General features: G+C 38.2%; 1 protein-coding gene across 1 annotated transcript; it reads right to left on the bottom strand.

Annotated features, from left to right (window-relative positions):
• Positions 1–120: 120 nt before the first annotated feature.
• On the bottom strand, positions 121–9,289 carry LOC135919064 (uncharacterized). Its single transcript, XM_065452801.1, has one exon. The coding sequence runs from the start codon at positions 9,274–9,276 to the stop codon at positions 7,933–7,935; it is 1,344 nt and encodes a 447-aa protein (XP_065308873.1). The 5' UTR covers positions 9,277–9,289; the 3' UTR covers positions 121–7,932.
• Positions 9,290–11,884: the final 2,595 nt, after the last annotated feature.

Raw genomic sequence — 11,884 nt, forward strand, 5'->3', positions numbered from 1 at the left:
GGGTATAGGTATGATTATAAGTTTGGGTGTTAGGTATTTAATAAGATGTCATTGCATTTATCTCGGTTGTTTTCCGCAACCGGCAATTGCCTGTATGGGCTCCTGCATGTGGGATTTCAAAACTTCTCGTTATTCAAAAATATGGATCCTGTCTTCATAATTTTGCTATGTCTATGCTCCTGAGATGTTAGCGAAGCTTTCTCGATACTTTTAAAGTGGTGGGAACAGGATTTACTCACGTTTTTGCTCGACAAAAGCAGGAGCCTTGTGACCGCACGTCCGCTCGCCTGGCCCCCTAGCAGATAGGGACAGAATGTGGATGAGGCTAAGAGTGCCTCCCTGCACCACTAAAGTATCGCAGGAGGTGGAAAATGAAATGGGCAAGGGGAAAGGGGGAAGAAAGAGATTGGATATTGAAAGTATTTAGAAAAGAGGGAAAAGAAGAATGAAAGGTAGAATAGAGAAGGAGAGTGGGAAAGTTGAGGGAGGGGAAGAGGGGAAATCTACATCATCATCATCAGCGACCACGGCCAAGGGAACGGACCAGGGAGCGGGCATTTATTGAAATAACCAAAAACAAAAATAAATCAAAAGGGGTTTACATAGGATTTCTTCGTCTTGACTTACAAAGTTGCTTGAAGTTGCTTCTTCCAAGGTGTTATTACTTGTAGGTAGTTCCATCTTGACTTGAGATGGTTGTCGAAGATCTTGCTTCTTCTATGGTCAAGTTGATCTTTTGTGTTAGTAAAGTTTTGAAAATTGTTTACAATGTAAGGTTAGTATCCATTTGGTGAAGACGAGTAGGCTGGGGACAGAACCCCTCCACAATGGTCATTTTGCCTCTCGTACTACATCAGATGGTTGCAGAGATTTATGTGTTTTGTTGTTCTTATTTATACCTACACTTAATGTAGGTGTTAATCATCTGTTATTATTATTGTCGTTGAGTTTAAAATAAGGTATTTACACTTGGGAGATTTTCTCATTTATCTTAGGTACCATTTCTTCCAAGATTTTTGTCGTTGAGTTTAAAATAAGGTATTTACACTTGGGAGATTTTCTCATTTATCTTGGCTACCATTTCTTCCAAGATTTCTGTTGTATTCTTTTCTTTTATTATTTCTGGTTTGCGTTTATATAATTCTTTCCCTAATAGCTTCTCTAACTTTTGCCGTTCTGTGGTTACTAGTTGACAGTCTTTTAAATAGTGATCAAAGCTTTGGCTTTCCCTTCCGCATTCACAATTGCAATTTGATTTCAGTGTAAATCTTTGGAAGTAAAATGGAAACCTCCCATGACCAGTGATTGCTTGCGATAGGTAAAAGTTTGTGTGGAAATGTCGCGGGATGTTGTTTACATTTTTGATCCATTAGTATGCATAACTCAGTTTACCATCTTCATTCCACAGTCTATTCCATTTTTCTTTAAGTGTTAAGGTAACATTCTTTTTTATGAGTCTTTTGGTAATTGGCATGTTAACTTCCTCTCCTATCTTTGTTGCCTCCTTGGCGAAGTCGTCTGCCAAGGTGTTTCCCTGATCTCCACTATGACCTTTTATGTAATACAATTTTAACTCCGTTTCTTTCATATTTGAGAGTTTGTGTTTGATATCCTGGATTATTGGGTTGCTATTTAGCGGGTTTCTTAGCCCTTGTAGTGTGGAAAGACTGTCTGTATGAAGTTGTACTGTTCCTTTAATGTTTGTGTTTTGTAAGTATTCTAAAGCCTTGAGTACTGCAATGGCTTCTGCCTCAAAATTGTTACTGTATTCTGGTAACTTATATTGTTCAACGTGTAGTAATTTCCCCATTGTATTCATAATAAGAAAAGCTGCCCCAACTTTTTCTTCCATTTTGGACCCGTCTGTATAGACCTTGTAATCTGATGATTCTTTTGCTTCGGTTTGATATGGAAAAAATATCTTTTCAGCTGGGTGTGTTTGCCAGTTATCGACTTTATGTGTTATTTGGTTTGAACAAAAAGGAACATTTTTCCACATAAAGTTTTTCCCATGGAATAGAATATCGTGAACTTCCTTTTCTTTTTCTATTGTGAGGTAAATTGGAGGGATATCACAGAGTATATTTAAAGCTAGATTAGACGTTGTCCTAAATGTTTTTCAGATCATTAGTAAGGGGATTCTTTGAATTGATTTCAGTTTCTTAATAATGATTGATTTATGACTGTACCAAACGGGTGATCCGTAAACAATCATCCTTTCTATTCCTTGTTTATATATTTTCCTCAACCTCTGTTGATTATTATATTTTGTTAAACACATGATTCTTCCCACTTTGTATGTAACATCATACACTTTTTGCTTGGTATATTCTAGGTGAGGAAGAAAAGTGAAGTGAGAATCAAAAATGACTCCTAGTATTTTTATTTCTTTAGCTTCTTTAATTTTATCATTTCCCAAGAGTAGTTGTGGGGGATGACTTCTATATTTTCTACCAATTAACATGAAGGATGATTTATTTGGGTTAAATGTTATTCCTTTTGTTTGTGACCATTCGTGTATTTTTGCAAGGGTTTTGTTTGCTTTACTTTCCGCATCGTTTCTGGATTTGAATTTTACTATTATAATAACATCATCAGCAAATGCCTGAATATGAACGTCTGGAGATGTTTTTATTTCTAAAACCTCTGATATTATTATATTCCAATATAGTGGACTTAATGGGGAGCCTTTTGGTGAGCCTGTTCTCAATGTTTTAGTAATACATAAATTGTCATCTGTATATGTTATTTCTCTGTTTGTTAGGATGGCTTCTGTTATTACAATTAAAAGAATACAACTGTCATAAAAATTTAATTTCTGCGTAACAAAAGATGACTGTATAGAGTTAAAGGCGTTTTTAATATCTAGCGAAATAATTAATGCATTCAGACCGTCTAGTTTCGCTTGTTGTATCTTCTTCTTAATTTCTTCTAAAGCAAGTGTGGTCGATGTCCTATGCGTAAAACCATATTGGTGTCTATGGAAAAGGTTCTTAACATACAAGAAATGATAAATTCTATCTTTTAATAATTTCTCTAAAATTTTACCTAAAGTAGAGTTGATTGCTATAGGACGAAAATTGTTTTCTCCAACCGCCTTGGTAGTTTTCCCTTTGGGTATTAAGATTATTCTAGACCGTTTCCATTCCTGTGGAAAGTAACCTGTTCTTAAACATGCATTAAATAGATTGAGAAAGAAATTCTTATGATTATTGTATAGTTTTTGTACAAAAACAGTTCTAAGATTATCGGATCCAGGGGCAACATTGGTTCTTAGATTTTTAACAATACAGTCCACTTCAGTTTGTGTAAATGGTTTGTCGTTGCTCATAGCATCCTCTCCAATATATTGATCGTATACGTTACTGTTGTGTGTGTCATTTTCTTCGTGAGTACTGGTTTCTCGCACATCTCCGGTTGAATGTGCATTTCCGTTATCACAGTGCAAATCTCCTCTGTCACATGAAAATGTGGGAAATAATTGTTCTAGTATATATTGTAGCAGATATATAAACGCAAACCAGAAATAATAAAGGAAAAGAATACGACAGCAGATAGGGACAGAATGTGGATGAGGCTAAGAGTGCCTCCCTGCACCACTAAAGTATCGCAGGAGGTGGAAAATGAAATGGGAAAGGGGGAAAGGGGGAAGAAAGAGATTGTATATTTAAAGTATTTAGGAAAGAGGGAAAAGAATGAAAGGTAGAATAGAGAAGGAGAGTGGGAAAGTTGAAGGAGGGGGAAAAGGGGAAATCTACATCATCATCATCAGCTAACACGGCCAAGGGAACGGACCAGGGAGCGGGCATTTATTGAAATAACCAAAAACAAAAATAAATCAAAAAGGGTTTACATAGGATTTCTTCGTCTTGACTTACAAAGGTACTTGAAGTTGCTTCTTCCAAGGTGTTATTACTTGTAGGAAGTTCCATCTTGACTTGAGATGGTTGTCGAAGATCTTGCTTCTTCTATGGTCAAGTTGATCTTTTGCGTTAGTAAAGTTTTGAAAAATTGTTTACAATGTAAGGTTAGTATCCATTTGGTGAAGACGAGTAGGCTGGGGACAGAACCCCTCCACAATGGTCATTTTGCCTCTCGTACTACATCAGATGGTTGGAGAGTTATGTCTTTTGTTGTTCTTATTTATACCTACACTTAATGTAGGTGTTAGTCATCTGTTATTATTATTGTCATTGAGTTTAAAATAAGGTATTTACACTTGGGAGATTTTCTCATTTATCTTGGCTACCATTTCTTCCAAGATTTCTATCGTATTCTTTTCTTTTATTATTTCTGGTTTGCGTTTATATAATTCTTTCCCTAATAACTTCTCTAACTTTTCCCGTTCTGTGGTTACTAGTTGACAGTCTTTTAAATAGTGGTCAAAGCTTTGGCTTTCCCTTCCGCATTCACAATTGCAGTTTGATTTCAGTGTAAATCTTTCGAAGTAAAATGGAAACCTCCCATGACCAGTGATTGCTTGCGATAGGTAAAAGTTTGTGGGGAAATGTCGCGGGATGTTGTTTACATTTTTGATCCATTGGTATGCATAACTCAGTTTACCATCTTCATGCCACAGTCTATTCCATTTTTCTTTAAGTGTTAAGGTAACATTCTTTTTGATGAGTCTTTTGGTAATTGGCATGTTAACTTCCTCCCCTATCTTTGTTGCCTCCTTGGCGAAGTCGTCTGCCAAGGTATTTCCCTGATCTCCACTATGACCTTTTATGTAATATAATTTTAACTCCGTTTCTTTCATATTTGAGAGTTTGTGTTTGATATCTTGGATTATTGGGTTGCTATTTAGCGGGTTTCTTAGCCCTTGTAGTGTGGAAAGACTGTCTGTATAAAGTTGTATTGTTCCTTTAATGTTTGTGTTTTGTAAGTATTCTAAAGCCTTGAGTACTGCAATAGCTTCTGCCTCAAAATTGTTACTGTATTCTGGTAACTTATATTGTTCAACGTGTAGTAACTTCCCCATTGTATTCATAATGAGAAAAGCTGCCCCAACTTTTTCTTCTATTTTGGACCCGTCTGTATACACCTTGTAATCTGATGATTCTTTTGCTTCGGTTTGATATGGAAAAAATATCTTTTCAGCTGGGTGTGTTTGCCAGTTATCGACTTTATTTGTTATTTGGTTTGAACTAAAAGGAACATTGTTCCACATAAAGTTTTTCCCATGGAATAGAATATCGTGAACTTCCTTTTCTTTTTCTATTGTGAGGTAAATTGGAGGGATATCACAGAGTATATTTAAAGCTAGATTAGACGTTGTCCTAAATGTTTTTGAGATCATTAGTAAGGGGATTCTTTGAATTGATTTCAGTTTCTTAATAATGATTGATTTATGACTGTACCAAACGGGTGATCCGTAAACAATCATCCTTTCTATTCCTTGTTTATATATTTTCCTCAACCTCTGTTGATTATTATATTTTGTTAAACCCATTATTCTTCCCACTTTGTATGTAACATCATACACTTTTTGCTTGGTATATTCTAGGTGAGGAAGAAAAGTGAAGTGAGAATCAAAAATGACTCCTAGTATTTTTATCTCTTTAGCTTCTTTAATTTTATCATTTCCCAAGAGTAGTTGTGGGGGATGACTTCGATATTTTCTACCAATTAACATGAATGATGATTTATTTGGGTTAAATGTTATTCCTTTTGTTTGTGACCATTCGTGTATTTTTGCAAGGGTTTTGTTTGCTTTACTTTCCGCATCGTTTCTGGATTTGAATTTTACTATTATAATAACATCATCAGCAAATGCCTGAATATGAACGTCTGGAGATGTTTTTATTTCTAAAACCTCTGATATTATTATATTCCAATATAGTGGACTTAATGGGGAGCCTTGTGGTGAGCCTGTTCTCAATGTTTTAGTAATACATAAATTGTCATCTGTATATGTTATTTCTCTGTTTGTTAGGATGGCTTCTGTTATTACACTTAAATTTTTATGACAGTTGTATTCTTTTAATTTCTGGGTAACAAAAGATGACTGTATAGAGTTAAAGGCGTTTTTATTATCTAGCGAAATAATTAATGCATTCAGACCGTCTAGTTTCGCTTGTTGTATCTTCTTCTTAATTTCTTCTAAGGCAAGTGTGGTCGATGTCCTATGTGTAAAACCATATTGGTGTCTATGGAAAAGGTTCTTAACATACAAGAAGTGATAAATTCTATCTTTTATTAATTTCTCTAAAATTTTACCTAAAGTAGAGTTGATTGCTATAGGACGAAAATTGTTTTCTCCAACCGCCTTGGTAGTTTTCCCTTTGGGTATTAAGATTATTCTAGACCGTTTCCATTCCTGTGGAAAGTAACCTGTTCTTAAACATGCATTAAATAGATTGAGAAAGAAATTCTTATGCTTATTGTATAGTTTTTGTACAAAAACAGTTCTAAGATTATCGGGTCCAGGGGCAACATTGGTCCTTAGATTTTTAACAATACAGTCCACTTCAGTTTGTGTAAATGGTTTGTCATTGCTCACAGCATCCTCTCCAATATATTGATCGTATACGTTACTGTTGTATGTATCATTTTCTTCGTGAGTACTGGTTTCTCTCACATCTCCGGTTGAGTGTGCATTTCCGTTATCACAGTGCAAATTTCCTCTGTCACATGAAATTGTGGGAAATAATTGTTCTAGTATATATTGTACGGTTTCTTCAAGTGTTGTAGTATTTTCGCCATTCTCTTTGGTAACACTGGTAAGGAGTATTTTGTTTTTGAGCTGTTGTCGCGCTATCTTATACGGCAGAGAAAAAGGATTTTTAGTTATTTTTGTACATAATCCATCCCAGCTTTTGTTCTTCGCGTTTTCAAGCATGTTGTTATAAACATCATGTTCTTGGTAATATTCTTTCTTGAATTTTATTCTTAATTCCCCTTTCGCTCTTTGATATCTCCTACGCATAGCCCGTACTTTCTTTCTTTCTATCTCAAGATCTGTTGTCCACCAAGCATTAGTTGGATGTTTCGATGGGTTTTTCTTCTTTGTATATTTCTTCTCTAAAGATGTGAGTTTTTGATAGAATGTGTTAAGGATATTTTTAACATCTTCCTCAGTAGCCATTGCTTCCTGCACTTCTTCGAACCAAGTATCTTTAATCATCTCTTCCATCAGTTTTTGTTCTCCTTTAAGTGTTAGCCCCATCTTTTGCTGTGATTTTATGTTTGATATGCCAATTTTGATAAATCTGTGATCACTATTATTGAAAGTTTTAAGAACTTCCCATTCGGAAATATTTTGAGCCAGTTCATTATTTACTATAGTAAGATCTATCCAACCTTTAGCACGTGTAGTTTTGAAAGTTGGTGGTGAGTTAGGGTCATTTACTATGTGGAGATTTTGTCGAATTACCATTTCTAGGAGGTCTTCTCCTTTTTGGTCGTTATTTCTGCTTCCCCATATGTTGTTTTTGGCATTAAAATCCCCCATAATCATTATGTTTTGGTAAGAAAGTTTTTGTATTAGGCTGTCCAATTTCAGTAACAATGGTTTAATGTCTTCTTTAGGTGGACAATAGCAATTAATGATCAGAATTTCTTTTTCAAGACTGCCAACTCTCGCTGCAATAACTTTATCTTCAATTATTATGGGGAAAATTGCTATTTCTGGATTATGGATTATAATGGCTACTTTAGGTTTGTCAGGGTGCAAAATAATTCTATGTTTGATGGGAAAGCCAATTATCTTGTTATCTAAAACGTAAGGTTCCTGAATTATAGAGATATCATGTTCCTCTTCATCATAATAGTTGCGTAGTGACTGGATTGCTTTATATGCTCTACCTAAGTTAACTTGAATTATGTGAAAGGAGTTCTTGTACTCCTTACTAATCTGTATTTGTGCATGTGTTGTAAGAAATGTAGAGTTAGGTGTTGTAGGTGACGCCATGATTACTACGGAAGGTTTCACTAGTCAATGAGCGTTATTAGTCTCGTCTTTTCTGCCTCAAGGGTCGCAAGGTAGACTGGACACCTCCACGACATCATCGAATGTTTGGCATCTTCTGGTGGAGATCCGTCTTCCATGCATGCTGGGCAACTCGATGCCTCTTCACAGTCGTTGCCTTGGTGGTCTTCTCCTCCGCAGTTGAAGCATCTTGACGATTCTCGGCATTCGTTCTTCAAGTGGCCATATGATGAACACTTGGTGCATCTTGGAATGAAGATGTTGTCGTACAGAGGACATCTATTCCAGTTGAGATTCAGTGACTTCCTGGTACCAAGTGCCGAGATTGCCTTCCTGTTTAGGGCAATAATTGCTGTGATTCCATTTTTGCCGTCCCAATGCCTGCGTAGTTCAATGTCTTCTTCACTGCATCCTAGGTGGTTCTGGGAGACGATCCGGTTGGTAAGGGCCTCGATGTCCGTGTCTGGATCGATGCCAACCACCTTCATTTCAATCCTTCTCGGTTTTGGGTTCCTGAACTGAAGATTTTGTGTCTCTCTATCACCTTGGATGGCCTCTTTCAACTTCTCCAGTGCTCCTTTTGAGGTCGTTGTGACCACCACTCCGTCTCTGCCTGGCCTCATTGACGCATCTGTCAGTCCCAGCTTGGATGGGTCAATTTTCCTTTTCAGGACAGACTCAATCTTTCTTGTTGGAAGAGATTCGGAGGTGATAATCAGTGCCGAAGTCTGCTTCCTGTCCTCCACTGGAGGTTGTGGGAGGGTGTCGTCGGCATTGATTCTGGTGACCTCTGCGAAAGTTTTAGCAATCTTTGTTTTCTCTTCCATTTCCTTTAGTCGTCCTTCCTGGTACTTGTTTTCGTGGCTGAGCTCCAGGGTGATCGCTTTGAGTTTGGTATACTCAGACATGATGACATCAAGTTGATTCATTATCTCATCGTCTCCTCCTGCTGCGGCAGAGATTTTCATTAGGGCTTTCATCATTGCCTTGTCGCATTTCGCCATTCGTACCACTGCTGGTCCCTTTTCGCGGATTGGGGGGAAGTCTTCTCTGTCTGAAGCATTGTCTCCGATGTTCTTTTTTCCTTCTTTCCGTTCCTCGTCTTCTTTGTCGGTCTTCTCAGACTCTTCCCCTAGGTCTTTGTGGGTACTGTGTCGTTCCCATTCATCCACTGTAGGGTCCCAGAATGGTATCTCAGACTCCTGAGTGCTCTTCGTAGATGGTCGATCTTGGTTGACATTTGTTGTTGTCACTTCTTTGGGCTTTGTTTTCTCCGTTGATTCTTGATGTGCTTTCTTTTTGGGGTTCTTCTTCTTGTGGGAGTCTTGAGGTTGCGTTTGACTCATCCTGTCGTTCTGCTCCGTTTCTGACTAACGGTCTGTCAGTCTGGTCCCTCTGCGGCTTTTGCGGGCAAAATCAGCTGAGTTGTGCTCAGTGGGCGAAATTCGGTGGGAAAAGTGTCTCAGTATGGCGGCTGAGGTTTCTACTGACCACCGAAAAGCAGTAGCAGCAATTGCAGCGAAAAGAACCAATTCCGCCAATTTTAGCAGATTTTTACCGAAGTAAGATGGCAACCATGTGGCGGAAGTTTTCAACCTTGGTGTGAGGGGTCATTTACTTTTTGGTAAGGTTGCACTGCTCCGAGAATTTTGCGGTTTTTTCTGCCACTATGCCCACATTTTTACGAGTTCAGAGACACCAAAATTATTGTTCTACGTGCAAAATTGGCGAAGTTACATCCATTTGTATCACTGGATGTACCCACACAACATGGCGGCCCCCATGGGTGACAGCACAGGTACGGCGACTTTTCTTCTTCAAAATAAAGCTTCGCGAAGCTTGTCAAACACTGCGGTTGAACACAAACACTGCTAGGGTCGCTCTGCACACTCCCCAACAGTTTTAGCCGCCTCAGTTGTCTTTTCACGTTGGCGAGAAGCTCCGAGTAGCTGTGCTGCCCCTTTCAAGATGGCGGCGCCCATGTACGCGGGAGACCCGACATAAACAATGCTTTTTTCATGCGATTTTCACACTTCGGCACATTCTCTTTGCTGAACGAAGGTTCCTTGTATCTTCCGGCACCTCGGGAGGTCTTTCGTTCCAAGTTTAAGCGGCGAGAAGTCTTGATTGGGTTGTTTTCCTTTCGGGTGGTGGTGGAGACAAAGATGGCCGCCGACGGAGCCAAAAGTGCGTCAAAAAACGCGAATATCTCGACTTCTCGACCGTTTTACGCGGGGATTTTTGCGTCCGAAGGTGCCTGGGATACTTATAAAGGAGGAGTACGAAATTTGAGCCTTGTACTCACTCATTTTCCTTGTCAAAAGATGAAAAAACCCGCTCCCAGTCGAACGAGTGGCCGTAGGTGGTGGAGCCGACGATGATGATAGTAGATAGGGACAGAGTGTGAGAGGGGTTGAGTGTACCCCACCTGCACCACTAAAGTATCGCAGGTTAGAGATAGGAAATGCGAGGAGTGGGTTGGAAGATGTAGGGTGGTTGGGGTTAGGGTAGGGGGTAGTGGGGAGTATGAAGGAAAGGGGAGAGGGGTAGGGAATGGGTGGAGGTAAAGTAAGTTTATAGTAAAGGTGTGGGTGAGAAAGAGTGAATTAGAGAGGGAGAGAAAGCTACTATCAGCATCCACCGCCGAGGGAACGGGCTCAGCTCAGCGGGCGTTTATTGAACAAGTAAAGTGGTTAAATAGGTCTTTTTTTTTCCCCTTCGTCTTGAGGGGTATTATGTTCTTGAGCGTCTTGCTCTTCGTTGAGGCTTCGATTCTTCTTGGTCCCATATGTCTTGTCGGGTCCATGTTGCTTGTCGTAGTTGTTTCCTCTGTTGCTTGCTTCTATGAGGTGGGGATTCGTTCTTTGCTTTAATGGTTCTAGCCTTATGTTATTGTATGTGTGTTTGTTGTTTCATGGTTTTGTTGTGATGTTATTGGCTTGATGAGAAATAGTGGTTGAGGGATCCTCACCAATACTGGCTTTTATGCACTATTTCTTCCTCATAGCCGTGTTTTTATGTTTGAAGATGTTGTTTTGTTTTAATCATTTTGTCAGATTTGTATTGTTTTAGCATTGTATAGTGTTCTCGTTAACCTCTTTTACTATTTCCTCTAGAATTGCCATTGTTTCTTTAGTCTTTATGATTTCTGGCTTTCTATTCTGTAGTTTATCTCCTAATATTTTAGTAAGTTCGTTTCTTTGTTTGGTTACAGTTTGGCAGTCTTCAAGATAATGGTCGAAATCTTCAATAGTTTTGCCGCATTGACATTTTGAATGTGTCGTTATATTAAATCTTAAGAAGTAAAAGGGAAACCTCCCGTGCCCAGTCAGTGCCTGAGAGGTGTAAAAATTGGTAGGAAAGTGCTTAGGGATGTGGGTGACATTCTTTATCCATTTGTATGTGTAACTATTTTTTCCTTCCTTGTTCCATATTTTATTCCATTCTATGTATAGGTTTGCTTGCAGGTGCTTAGATATAAATGCTTTTGTAATTGGTATGAATGTTTCCTTTCCTTCTTTTGTGGCTTCTTTTGCTAGTTCATCTGCTAATGTGTTCCCTAATATACCGCTGTGGCCTTTTACGTACGTTAATGTGATATTGATTTCTTTTGATTGATCTATTATATTTTTTATTTCACATATCATTGGGTTTGAATTATTTGGATTTTTTAAAGCGTGAAGTGCTGATAAGCTGTCTGTGAATAGTTGGTACCTATACTGTTTTTGTGATGAGCTGATGTATTGGATTGCTTTCAAAATGGCTATTACTTCTGCGTCGTAGTTGGAACTGTATCCTGGTAGTTTGTATTTTCTTTGATTTTGTATTTTATTTTCTTTATCTAGTACTATAAAGGCTGCACCGGTTTCCTTTTCTTTCTTAGATCCGTCTGTATATATTCTGTAGTCTACCTGTTTTTCAGTTTGTACAAAAGGTATACTAATTTTCTTAGAC

The sequence above is a fragment of the Dermacentor albipictus genome, unplaced genomic scaffold, assembly GCF_038994185.2.
Source record: "Dermacentor albipictus isolate Rhodes 1998 colony unplaced genomic scaffold, USDA_Dalb.pri_finalv2 scaffold_15, whole genome shotgun sequence".
NCBI classification, from domain to species: domain Eukaryota; kingdom Metazoa; phylum Arthropoda; class Arachnida; order Ixodida; family Ixodidae; genus Dermacentor; species Dermacentor albipictus.